The following is a 13267-nucleotide window of genomic DNA, read 5'->3' on the forward strand; positions in this document are numbered from 1 at the left end:
CCTCTCTCGCGCAGGCCGCTCAGGCTGACGGGGAGGAAAGACGGCGTCTGCCTCAAGGCCTCTCGGGAGTTGTAGTCCGCGAGTGTCGCACCAGCCCCTTCCGTCAGCAGGACTCTGTGTTCCCAGCAGTTTCCCCGGTCTGCACCAGGCAGAAGAGGCCTGGAGGCGCCCATTTGGGCTCTGGGGAGAGTCTGAATTTGGTGGGGAGAGTTTGAGTTTGGTTGCGTAGAGTCAAAAGTGCACTCAGGTGTAGGACTGTAAAGTGCAACTTCAAATCTGCTGGAACTGTGCTCTGCCAAGCTGGCTGCCAAGTGAGAGGCAAATCGCGTCCTTGTCTTTTCGCTCCTGAGTAACTGTAGGACCTTCTTAATCAACCTCCGCATCGAGGTCCTACAAGTCATACATTTACTGGTTGTGCTGTCCAATGCTGGGCTCCGTTACCAGACTTCTGCCCTAAAGAATTCAGAGCTCTTCAATATGAACTTTCACTAATTTAAACACATTTAGTAATTTGGCTGCCTGATACAGAAAGGGAACTTAATAGAACTTGGTTGAAAGGAATGAATTAACACATTAAAATGGGCACGGATTCATTTTGGATGGGCTCTGTAGAGGGTGAATTTGGACCAGACCAGGCCTGGGTGTGAGATCTGACTATTGGGAACCATGGCTTCCAGTTGCACAACTTGGGGGTCTCCGGGCTGGCCGAGGTTTATTTGGTTGGATGTGGCCTCTGGTTGTAATCCCACCAAAGGAAATCCTTAGATTGGGCCCTGATGTAGGTGTAGGGCAGGCCTCTGCCAAAGATCAGCCCAGAGGCCTGGCCAGTAGGATGGATTTTCCTTAGCTCAAGATGCTACAGAATTCCCCACCCACTTCTCCCTCCCCTTCCTCTGCTTGCCAAGCCTGGGGGAGTTGTCCAGTTGAGATAACCTATTCCAGACTCCAAACATGCCACTAGTCCATAAACATTTATTTGGGGAAAGAATGCTTGCAGAGTTGTCCACAGCTTCTGTGCAGGACAGAGGCAGGAGCCTTAAAGCAGTCTCCTTGAATGAGGAAGGGAGTGTAGTGTAGATACCCTCTGCCTGTGCTAGTTAAGTGTGCCAGAGGCCAAAGCACTTGGTGGAGAAGGTGTATGGTGCATGGGAAGGTACAGGGTATTCAGGAGTCTCAGAGCTGCTTATGAATGAGGGCAGAGAGGTGGGAGGCCTGGAAGCTGATGGGCACATAGAATTGGTAAACACAGAAACCTGGCCATTGCACTGTATTAATATGCACTGTGCTATGACCTTGGCGACAGTCATTTTTCTTCTCTGGGCCCATTTTCTCATCTGTAGAATGGGAATAGTGTCTACCTGGAAGTGTGAGAAGAGGTAGCCTGGCTACCTGCTTCTATTGCTCAGTTGAGACAGGGGCACTGCCAGAAGTTTTCAATAGGCTCCATAACTCATGTAATTCGGAAAAGAGAAAAACAGGGGCTTTAATCGCAAATTGTCCTGGCATTTGTCCACGTCCAGGGATCCAGCCAGGTTCTCTCCTCCTAGATAGAGAAACATCTGGAGGGGTGGAGAGGAGGGCCTGGGTCAGGGCTCACTCCAATCTAGGATAGTTGGTAGCAGCGTGTGTGTGTGGGGGGGTGTGAGTGTGTGTGCATGTGTGTGGGGGGTGTGTATATGTGCTATTATTTCTCCAGGGCTAGTGTCTTGGAGCGGATGTGGGCTGGACTGAGGCCTTCATGAGGGCAAGAGGCCCCACCCCTACCCTCCAGATGCTTATTTTATGGTCTTTAAGCCTAGAAGACTCAATGGCTCTGCCATTCTGTGACAGACCTGAGGCAAGGGGAGTGGACCACACTGGGGGTTGGGCAGGGCAATAGGGAGAGAGGCAGGGCAATCACCAGGGAGTGGAGGGCATCATTGCCCCTGCCCCCTGCATTTCATTCCTTCCCCCTAGCCCCAATGCTATTTGAAGTGAGACAGGAAGTGGGCAACTGGGTAGTTTGGCCCATCAATGCCCAGTCCCTGGCAGAGACCCAGCAGGCGGAGGCGGGCCTCAGCGGGGCTGGGCCCAGCACAGGCCACACTGCAGTAGGGCTCCTCATACTCACCAGGCACCAGGGCCTCCTCCAGCAGATTGAGGCGCAGCAGGCCCTGGTCATGCAGGGCCTGCAAAGTCTCTCGGCTAGCAGTGGAACTCAATGCCTGCAGGTGCTGGGACACCAGGCACATGACGCCCACAAGGTAGCCATGGGCACGTGGATGGGCAGGAAGGGCAGGCCGAAGGCCACAGGCCACCATAGCAGCAGCCAGCAGCAGATCCACACCATAGAGCTCCAGGATCCAGTCACGCAGGTAGAAACCACCCATGCGGGGGTTGATCTCGATGAGCCGAGGCCCTGCCCCAGTCAGCTTAAGCTCCACATTAAAGACCCCATCAAGCAGCCCACAGCCCAGGCAGCAGCGGAAGGCTGCCTGCACCATCTGTGCTTCCTGCTCTGGTGCCAGCCCTGTAGGCATGCAGGCTGCGGTCTCTGTGAAGCCAGGCAGCCTTGTGGGGCCATTGTCAGAGACAAAGGCGGCCAGCAGCCGCCCACCAAACACCACCAGGTCCACATCATGCTCAGTGCCCTCAACAAACTCCATTAGAAGCATGGCATTGCCCCAGCCCAGCCCAATGCCTGGGTGGTCAGCCTCACCCTGCAAGTCACGGGAGATTCGGGAAAAGTGCTCATGGCACTGTGGTGCATCTTCTACCAGCCGCACACCCACTGCACCTGCCCCAAACTCCAGCTTCATTACCCCTGGCAGGGGAACCTGGTGGACAGCCCTCTCCACATCAGCCTCACTCTCTAATGGACAGCAGGCCACAGCATGGATGGAGGGTGCAGGCCAGGGTGGGCCATGGCGGCGCAACAGGTGCAGCTGGGTGCGGCTCTTCTGTTTGGCCAGGCGCATGGCAGCTGGGGAGCTGCAGGGCAGCCCCAACTCCTGGCAGAGCAGGGCCGTGAGCACCAGACAGTCATCCCAGTAGGAGAAGCAGCCATCCAACTTCAGGCCACGTGCCCGTACCAGCTCTGCCAGCAGCCTCGCATTCTCCTCATCCCTGTGGTGCTCTGTCACATCAAAGTGAATGAAGGTCTGCACCAGCTGGGATGCAAAGTGGTTGGGGTCCGATTCCACCAGGTGCAGCTGCAAAAACCACAGGAGGGCAACACACCCAGGTCAGTAGGAGCTGGGTGCTGAGGAGACAGGATGGAGCCTGGGATGTCCTGTGGTCCCAGCCCAAAGGGGAGATGGGCTCATAAATACTAGCTGCTTAATAAATATTTGTTGATGATTCATTGATAGAATGGGTGGGACACCTACCCTGGAAGGGGTAGAAAGTGTCCTAAAGGAGAGAGTGCTAAGCTGGAAGCTGAAGAATAAGGTCAGCCAGAAGGAAGAGGAGAAAGCAGAGCCCTGCAGGGGGAAGGGGAGAATTGGGGAGGAGGGTAAGAGCACAGGGCATGGCAGAGAGTTCAGAAAAGCCTCAACCAAGACTTGGAGAGAAGCCACCAGGGTTGGAGCAGGGAGCAGGTGGTTTGCTCACTGGAAGGTACCCTGGGAGGAGTCCTGTGTCTCTAAAGTTTATGGCTTTGGGGAAACACAGACACAAAGCAGCTGACAGCCAGGGCAGAGGCAGCCACTGATGAGGTCCTGTCTGCACAGGGACACTTGGCATCAGGAGTAGGGTGGCATTCCCGTTAGTTAAAGCACTATTCAAGGTAGGAAGCAAAAAGACCGGAAGGCTGGAAAGGGGTTCCCCAGGGGGTGTTTCACTGTAGGTGAGGGGAGAGGAGGCTGCTGTGGTAGAGGAGGCTTGAGAAGGCCTCAGCTTTCTCATCTGTTCAGTGGGGATAAGAATGTCTGGCTCGCTCCAGGTAATGTGAAGCCACTGCTGTAAACTTGATTTGGGATCTGTAAGCTGCTCCCCAGCATCCTGGGCGGGCCCTAGGTACCTAGTGTGTGGAATTCTAAAGAGCCTGCCCTTTCCACAGGACAGAACCAGACGCCCTAACCTGGCATTCAAAACGTGGGCTCTGGCACCAACCCTAAATCCCGTCCCTGTCCCCTTCCCACTTCTGCCCATCCATTCCAGCCTCCTCTCTGTGGAAGGCTTTGTGTTCTTCCCAAGGGCTTCTCATTCCTGGCGGGGAGAGAGCAGTTTAGTGTCCTAATCGCTAACAGGGATGTCCAGAGCAGGCCCCGCCCCTTCTGGCCCCGCCTCATTAACCAGCCCCGCCCCCCGCCCAAGGCCCGCCCCTAGACCGGTTCCACCACTCCGGCCGCGGCTCGAAGCCCGGCCCCGCCCAGGACTCCACCCACCTTGAGCCCGTAGTCGCGCGCCGCCTCCCACACGAACTTCTTGCTGACTCCGCCGGCGCCAACCACCAGCAGCTGCTTTCCCTCCATGAGGCAGCGCGCCGAGCGCCGGAGCATGGTCTCCACGAGTGGCGCCGCCGCCGCCTCCTCGACCGCGGGCCCCAGGCGGGGCGCGGCCCACAGCCCCTCCAGCGCGCCGCAGGCCTCTAGGCACAGGCCGCCGTTCAGCTCCAGGGCCACTGGAGTCAGCTCGCGGCCGACCACTGTCAGTGCGAAGTCCACGCCTGGGCCGGACAGGGGGGCGCGGATTCAGCGCGGACGGCCTTCGGTCCTCGCCCCCAGGCGCCCAGCCCCGGCCGCCCGCACTCACCAAGAAAGTCAGTGTGGGCCCGGCGCCCGCCGCGCTGCTCGGCGCTCAGGCCGGCCTCCAGCGCTAGCACTGCAGCCAGCGCAGCTTCAGCTGCAGCCTTGACGCGCTGCCGCACGACCGCCACCTGCGCTGGCTCGCCCAGTCCTAATTGGGCCAGCGCCACCTCCAGCGTACTTGGCAGGGAGTTCTGGTGCCGCAGAGGCCGGTCCCCACGACCCACGCCGCACACCACCTAGGCAAGGTTCCGCTCAGGGGGACTGGCCCCTCTCCCTTGCCCCATGCACACACACCTCTTGGGTGAATATCCAGACACCCTCACTGGAGTTTCAAGAAGCACGCATCCTCCAGCGTGACTCAAACTACTCAAACCACCCTCCCCAGCCACTGCCATCTGGTTCCCAGAACTCTTCAGGGACTCAGGCTTTCAGACCCAGGTGGGATTTCTGCTCCCAGAAAGTTCCAAGCACGGTTGCTTCTAGTCCTGCAGCACCTCTGGTGTGTCCCAGCCCTAGCATGTCCCTGGGAAACCTCATCCCTGGCTCCCTGCTGGCAGTACTGAATCTCTCCCTTTCAGATTGGCTCAGAGCTGGGTACCTAGGAAGTTCCCCAAGCCTTCCTGAGATCTCCAGCCTGGAGGCCCTGCTAGTCTAAGCCTCAAGTCACTGGAAGGCTATCAGAGGCCCTACTCTGTGGGCAAGAGTTCTCTGGGAAAGGAATCAGCCCCTTGAGCCCTAGTAACCAGCTGAGTACTGGGGCAGAAGCTCCCAAAGTAGGAGAGGTTCAGGAGGATTGGAAGGGAAAGGAAAAAGTGTCAGCAGACCCAGAAATTTCCCCAGGGATAACCAAAATTCCCTCAAAGAGTTTTGTCCTTTTTGCCCAGAGATTGCTCAGGGGCCTCATCAGATCCATGGGGCTGAGCTGAAGTTCTGTGGGAGTGTTCTCACCTTGCTCAGCAGGGGCCTGTCACCCTGAGTCCGGCACACTACAGTACAGATACGCACAGCCAGCTCAGGGCTGGGAGAGGGACCGCCTGGGGGAAGATGGAGAGGTCTAAGTCCAGCACAAAACCACCAGGCTCCCGCCCCTGGCTGGCACAGGTGGCTCTCACCTGGGAAGGGCAGCTGGGCAGATGGGCACATGGCCTCAACCAGGACACTTTCCTCTTCTTCCAGCTTCTCCAGCAACATCAGCACTGTGTCCACCACTGTGTCCCGCTCTGCCCGTGGATGCAGATGCAGAACCTGCCGTCCCTGCCAGCGCCAGCCACTGAGCTTCACGGCCACCTACAGCAGGAAGGGGAAAGGGGTTTTCTCACCACCACCCATATACCTGCATAGGTGAGATGCTTATGCCACTGGTGCCAATGACTGAGCTGAGCTAAGAGGTCAGGGCACTGCCCCAGAGGGATGGAGCAATGATAGGGTTAAAACCTGGGCACAGCTTCCCATCAGGACTCATGGGTCTCCTCTTGCTGGCACCTGAAGACATCAGGAGCTTGTTACCTGCAGGGCATCACCCAGGGCCTCGGAGTGCAGAAAGGCCTCTACTTCCTCTTTCACCAGTGTTTCCTGGCCCTCTTTGCCACTCAGCTCCACCAGCCGTAGTCCCGGGCTGGCATCTCCTCCCCGCAACAGCCCTGTAGGCTTGTAGGTGAAAGCCAGGGTAGCTGGCACAGCCACACCACCCTGCTGGGACAGCAACCGCCTCATCAGCAGCCGGTCCTCCAACAGCCGGGCCAGCTCTGCCGAGGCTCCTGTGGGGCAAGTCAGGTTTCGGGCCAGCTCTGCTGCCTCCCGGCCATGGCCAGGCCCTAGTCCGAGGCCTGCCAGGAAGTAGGTGGCACGCCGAGGGGGGACAAAGTCATCCAGGAATGTCAGGCCCCCTGGGTGGAAGCTCACAGCCTTGGAGACCAGCAGGGCCGCCTCACCCGGCTGCCCTGGTGCTGCTACCTTCGTCAGCCAAGCAGGGGACAGGCAAAGGAGCATGTTTCCTGTAGACAGAGGGAGGCGGGTGGCTGGCCAGGGGTGGCTTAATGCCCCAATGCCCTCCACCTCCAGCCAGAGCCCCTGTGTTGTGAGGTGCAGTTTCTCCCAGAACCCACCCCTAATCAGAGTATGGCAGCCGGTCCCATGGAATGTGGGCAGTTGCCAGGGTTGGAGGGTATTTTGGGATGTGGCTGGGCCAGGGCGGGGCTGCCCTTTCTGTTGGAGGGGGTGGGGAACTTGGGTACACACTCACCCGGGCTCTGCACCCCACCCTCCAGCAGCACAGACAGAAAGGTGCTGGGGGATCCCAGAAGGCACAAGGTCACCTCTGCCCCAGGGCAGCCTGGGGAATAGAACATTGCCAAGTCAGGAGCTCCCGGTGCTGTCTTTCTGTGTACCTTCCCCACCCCCCTCCTCACCCTTGGGCCTCCAGGTCCTTCAGGAAAGAGTACAGGGGACAGAGGAGGCTGGGTAGGAAGGGGAACTACCTGCCTATCCTGCCCTATGAAGCTGGCTCCCCTTTCTGCAGCTGGGCCAGAAGGCATATAGACTGAGTGAGTCTCTCCTAAGCTTTGGCTTTCTGTGTGGCCTTCCTGTAGGCAGAGGGAGGCGGGTAGAAGAGCTAAGTTTCTCTGAGCCTCAGTTTCCCAGTCTATACAATGGGACCAGTTCTGTGATTCTCATGTATTCTATCGGTGAACTTCATCCTCATAGTGAACTCTGTTCACACAGAATCACTTGTGGCCACCTGATTTATAAAACAGATAAAGCAGGGGAGGAGTTGTGGTTTGCCTGGTTAGTAGATCCCAGGCCTGGATCTCCAGGGGCAGGGGGAACAGTGGAGAGCCCTGACTTCTGACCTCACTGGTACCGATACCTTTGGAAACAATGCCTGCCTGCCCCCAACCACCTTGTTTTAGCTCCCTACCTTCAGAGGGCACCATAGTTTGGGGGAAGATAGAAGTTCTAGGCTGAGGGCCCCTCCCTGCCCCCATGGAGCCCTCTGGCACCTGTGCGGGGCACATGGCTGCGGTCCTGAGTCTCCGGAAGGCCAGCTTGCTGCAGACAGCTCTGCAGGAGGCTGTAGTAGTAGACGGTCCAGGCCCGGGCCTCGGCCCCCTCGGGAGAGCCCTTGCAGTCCAAGCCCACATCCTGGTGCCAGGAGCCAGGGAAGCAGTCTGTGGGCGGTACGCCAGAGCCCCCGCCCCATGGGCCCACCTCTCTGTCCAGGTCCTTGGAACCCAGGGGACAGTCCCACTGGGGATGCAGTGGATCCAGGGAGAGCTGGGGGGTAGAAGTAGTAGGTCTTGGGCAGGGTGGGCAAGGGAGCGAAGTCCCCCAACAGTGTAAGCCCTGCCTTCCCCCCCAGCCTGGGTCATGTTCAAGGGGCCTGGAGAGGGAAGAGCTGGGTTGAGGGTGAAGGCTTGCCCAGGGGACAATGTGGGAGGAGTGCTTTAGAAACTGTTAGCTGGGGCGTCCCAGGGTGGGAGAGAAGGATGCAATGTCCCGCTGGCTGGACCGCCACCCCCACTCTGCACCAGGTCTGCCCTCGCGTGGTTCACCAGAGCAGCATTTCTGTGTTTTGTTCATCGAGGCATGCCCAGCACCCAAAGAGTGCCTGGCACAGTCACGGTTCTGAATGTTTGCTGGCTAGAGAACCCGTGACAATGAGCCCACCGATCACTCTGGAACTGTCATTTTGCTTTGGGCCTCACTGACCCAATCTGCCAGCATGGAGTTTGCTGCCACCTAACTATGTGGGTGAATCTCGTTGTCATCCCCAAATAGGCCTTGACGACCTAGTGTGATCTGGACCTGGGTGAGGCCCAGGAAGGGCAGGGCTGGTTTCTTCTTCTCAGGTGTCTGGAGCCCTACGCTGCTTTCTTTGGAAGAAATCCAACCCCTACCCCTCTCTAAAGCTGGCTGGCTCCCACATGGGGCTGCTGGGAGGCTCCATGTGACATAGGTAGGGATACTAATTCCTTGCATTTTTCCTGGCCTGGATAGGCCTGGCAGCTGGGCCTGTACTCCAGGGGGTGGATGAGGCCACCTTGGCAAGGTGTGAGGTCTTTCTGGGCCTGGTGGGTGCCTGGTGCTTGCCCTGCCCCCATCCCTGAGGTGCTAATGAGGCTGGGAGTGGGGGATCATTTCATGGTTGCAAAACAGTATCTGTGGCTGGGACAACAGAGGTTTGGCTTGAGTCCCAGAAGGTCAGGGCCAAACTCTGGGCCCCTTTTCCCCAGAAAAGAGCACCTGATGCCCCAGACTGTGGGCTCACTACTGTGTCCCCAAAACTATAGTGGTGCTAGAAGTACAAGTGGTGCTCAGCACGTGGGGTGGAATTAATCAATGTCAAGGGGTTGAGGGTACCCTGCTGTGGGGGCAGATGAGGGCCAGGCTCTCTAAGCTGGAGGTGAACCAAGGGGGTGGAGCTGGTTACAGGTCTGAGCTGTCCACATGGGCTGCGGGCAGCATTAGGCCTTTGGGTGCCAGTTGCTGCCCTCTGGACCCTCCCCCTATCCAGGGACTTGGGCCTTTGCAGGAAGGGGTCACAGGAGACTCACCATCTCACAGGTGGAGAGGCTGGGAGACTGAGGGCTGAGCCAGAAGGACAGAGAGACAAAGCAAGGGGTCAGGGTAGCCAGCTCCCCCGCCACCATCTTCCAACCCCTAAAGCGTTTGGATCTGAATGCCCTCCATCCTGTCCCTGCCAGGAGATGGCCAAGGCTGCCCCACCCCTGCCCCAAGGAGAGGAGAGATATCTGCCGCAGGGACCCCAGGGTCCTACACCCTGAGCTCACTCATGGTCCCGGGTTGCCCGGCTGCACTGGGAGTTCTGGCCCAGCCCCTCCGCAGGGGACACCTGGAGTCCCCTTGAGGTGTGCGGGTTAGTGTTGAGGGTCCCCGTCCAGCCCCTGCCCGCAGCCCCCCTCCCTGGCTCCCCTGAGCGGGCCGGAGCCGGGGTACCTGCGGGCGGAGGCAGCTGGGCGCAGTGGATTAGCGGGTGCAGTGGCGGCGGCGGTGGCACTGCGGGAGGCTGAGACTGCGCCGCCTTAAATAGCGCGCCGGGGGCATGCTCAGAGTAGGGCGGTGGGGGGGCCCGGGACCCACCGCCAGGGCCCCGCCCCGTCCCCTGCCTAGCGTCCCAGGCCTGGGGCATGCAAGGGAGCTGCTGGGACCCACCAGCGGGACAGTCCGTGGGACAGCGGGGGAATCTTCAGAGAGAAACCGAGTCCTGACATAGGCCCGTGGCAAATGGACCGGGACTGTCGGAGGGTCGCAGACACAGGGACAGGGAGACCCAGACGGAGAAGAGATGGAAAGGGAGGCGGGCGGGCGGGGCCGGCGCGCACAGAAGCTGGTACTGGAGTCGCCGGGACGCGGGGGCGGGGCTCGCGGTCCCCAGCCTTGCCCTTAGATGGCGGCCGGGCTCCCCAGCGCACCCAGCCCCGCAGGCGGCTGTCGTTCCTGCCAGGAGCGCTTGGCCCCGCTGCAGATTCTTTGAAAAGTCTTTTGGGCCAGGGTCTCTGCACAGTGTGGAGTTCCCCCTTCACCTCACCTCTTCTCCTCGCGCCTGCCAGGCTGGCAACCACTCAGCAAGATGCTCCCTGGAGGGCAGTCCCAGGGCAGGGACCTATACCCTCTTCCCTGGCAGGGAGAGGAGAGAAGCACAGTGGTGGCCAACAGGGCAGGGGGCAAGGGTGCCCCTTCCCTGACTCCGAAGGGGGCTCTCCGTTAGCAGCTAGATTCTCTGCCTTTATGCACTGGAAAATGAGGCTCAGAGTGGGGTGTGATTTGAGATTTTGTGACTGAGAGAGCTGGGATCTTCCCTCTGCCAGAATGTATGCATATAGGTACAGGGAGCAGTGCGGTGCTGTCCCACTCCCGGGCCACCCTGGCTGGATACCAAGGGTTTACTTTGTAAGTAAGAAAGATAACAATTCTGGGATATCCTAAATTTAATTACGAAGTTGAGAGGAAGATGGAAAGGAAGAGAAATAAGTTAATTAGCTAACAGCTTCAGCCAAACCAACAACAACAAAAATGTGGTTTTGTTTGTTTGCTTATCTGTTTTGGTACTGGGACTTGAACACAGGGGTGCTCTACCACTGAGCTCCGTCCCCAGCCCTTTTCATTTTTCGTTTGAAGTTAAGGTCTTGCTAAGTTGCCCAGGCCTGGAACTTGTGATTGTCTTGTCTCAGCCTCCCAAGTAGCTGGGGTTACAGGTGTGTGCGGTCACACCTGGCTTCCACTTTTTTTTCTGTCTGCAGGGCTTAGGATGGAACCTAGGGCTACCTGCACACAAGGTAAGTGCTCCACCACTGAGCTGCGTCCCCAGCCCAGCTCCATGTTCCCAAACATACTGAAGCTTTGACTCAGAGCCCCAGGAGTTGATCCAAAATGTCACTGCATTTCACAGCCCCAGCCAGTCAAGAAGCAGCCACTCTTCTTCCCAATTGCCCTTCTGTCCCACAACTCCGCTGGCTTCACCTTGTCCCTCCCCTCTTATCTATCGATAGCCAGTGTAGATTCAATATGAACAATTTAGGCTTTCTTTTCCCCAAAATGTTAATTATAATAACTCCAGATTTTTAGATGTGGTGGGCATTTTCCCAGCTGCTTTTCAGCCGTGCAGCTGGTGGTTGTAGGAACCTGTCCCTCACCATCTGGCTCACATCCATAATGGTTCAATAAACCCTTTTATTTCAGAGATCTCTGTATCAAGAGTTTTGGAGGACAGAGCATAGTGACACACGTCTGTCATCTCAGCAGCTTGGGAGGCTGAGGCAGGAGGATCACAAGTTCGAGGCCAGCCTGGGCAAATTAGTGAGACCCTGCTTCAGGCTAAAAAATAAAAAGGGCTAGAGAGGGCTGGGGTTGTGGCTCAGTGGCAGAGCACCTACCTGGCCCCTGTGAGGCACTGGGTTCGATCCCCAGCACTGCATAAAAATCAATCAATGAATGAAATAAAGGTGTTGTGTCCATCTACAACTAAAAGGAGGGGGTAGGAATGGAGCTCAGTGATAGAGCACCCTAGGTTCAATCCTATTTTGAGGAGAAAACTGGGGTCCAGAGAGGGTGAGAGAGGATTTCCTGTGCAGGAACTTAGTAGGGAGTTCAAGGTTGGCCTCTGAGAAACTGGGAAGAGGGGAACCTCCGTAGCAGCTGGCAGGGCACTGTGGGCCCTTCCTCTGATCCAAGGTGGGGATCCATTTGCCTTTCCACTGCTTTGTGTACCCCCATGTCCTCTGGGCTGATGCAGGCCCACAGACCGCCCTAGGTGCCATCCCCCCTTGTCCCCACACAGATGTGCACCACTGCACTGCACCTGGCTTCTACTTCTTAAAATTTTTCTCTTTTTGCAGTGCTGAGGATGGAACCCAGGGCCACCTGCACACAGGTGCTCCTGGATGTGCTGCTTCCCTGTTCTGAGCCACTTTCCAGAAGAGCACGTAGGGAGATGATGGTCTCACCGAGTATGATTGTGCAGGTTGCTCACTGCACAAAGGTACCTGGCTGAGTAGTTGCTCCCCACTCTGGCACATCATGTACCTTGGCAGGGCCCATGAGAATGTGTGCATACAGTAGGTGTTCATGTGAGGAGGGAGCCTGTTCTTTTGTGGCCTGACTTTTCTGTTGGGGCTCCTGTAGAGTGGATGATAATGGAAACTGCAGAAGGGGCACCGAAAAAATGCTTCCCTGAGTAGGAAAGACTGACAGCACCCAGCCAGAGGGGCCCCGTGGAGACCACCCACTCCTGAGGCCTGTTTCAAGGGGGCCACTGCCACTGTGCTCCCCCCAGTGCCAACCAAGTCCAGCCCCGGTGCGGGGAGTGAGGGTCCAGGGTGGTCCTGAAGGAGGAGTGGTGTCGGCGGAAGAAGAAGAGTCGGACGGCAGGTTGCAAGTGACGAGCAGCCTCCGAAGACACCTCATGCTGCCTCGGGAGCGATCTTTATTTTTATACTTTAAAAAAAAGATTGATTTTCTTTTTAGTTATAGGTGCGCACAATACCTTTATTTTATTTTTATGTGGTGCTGAGGATCAAACCCAGTGCCCCGTGCATGCCAGGCAGACTCTCTACCTCGGAGCCACATCCCCAGCCCTAGTTTTATACTTTTTTTAACAGGTGTTTTTTCAGGTATGAAAGGAAAGTGACCACAACACTCAGAGCAACCAAAAGATCTTTATTGCAGCAGTGCAACAAAGAGAAAGGAAAGAAGGAAAGAGAGAGAGAGAAAAGAGAAGAGATGAACAGGGAGAGAGCAAGAGCAAGAGAGAGACAGAGAGCGCACATAAGAAAGATAAAGAGCAAGAGAGAGAGAGGGAGAGAGAGGGAGGGAGAGAGAGGGGGGCCTGGCAGGAGGGAGTTTTTATAGCCCAAATCTAATGGGGCCTCTGGGTCTGCAAGCTGCCTTGTTGGCCCAAGGGGGGGTTAAGTGTTCAGCCTTAAGCAGGGTTGAATGTTCAGACTTGAGGCAAACAGGTGATAAAGGACCAGATAGAGGGGGGTTTGAGTGCGTGGGCTATCTTGCAGCCAACATCTGTT

General features: G+C 57.3%; 1 protein-coding gene across 5 annotated transcripts; it reads right to left on the bottom strand.

Annotated features, from left to right (window-relative positions):
- Window positions 1-17: 17 nt before the first annotated feature.
- On the bottom strand, window positions 18-9759 carry Carns1 (carnosine synthase 1). Of its 5 annotated transcripts, none has more exons than XM_058579448.1 (11): window positions 9687-9759; window positions 9284-9317; window positions 7730-8003; window positions 6973-7062; window positions 6237-6724; window positions 5843-6017; window positions 5679-5764; window positions 4735-4966; window positions 4368-4648; window positions 2111-3191; window positions 18-453 (listed from the first exon to the last, which is right to left on the bottom strand). In XM_058579448.1, exons 2-11 carry the CDS (start codon window positions 9284-9286, stop codon window positions 398-400), a joined length of 2766 nt encoding a protein of 921 aa, XP_058435431.1. In that variant the 5' UTR covers window positions 9287-9317; window positions 9687-9759; the 3' UTR covers window positions 18-397. The 5 variants fall into 5 exon arrangements, with proteins under 5 accessions (XP_058435431.1, XP_046301033.1, XP_046301035.1 ...); XM_046445077.2 differs by lacking the exon at window positions 18-453 and adding an exon at window positions 953-1559; XM_046445079.2 differs by lacking the exon at window positions 18-453 and adding an exon at window positions 953-1559 and having other exon boundaries at window positions 7730-7871; window positions 9687-9748.
- Between the last annotated feature and the right edge of the window lie 3508 nt (window positions 9760-13267).

This window comes from Marmota monax, unplaced genomic scaffold (genome assembly GCF_021218885.2).
Source record: "Marmota monax isolate L192 unplaced genomic scaffold, Marmota_monax_Labrador192_F-V1.1 WCK01_AAM20220418_F8-fsc00038, whole genome shotgun sequence".
NCBI classification, from domain to species: Eukaryota; Metazoa; Chordata; class Mammalia; order Rodentia; family Sciuridae; genus Marmota; species Marmota monax.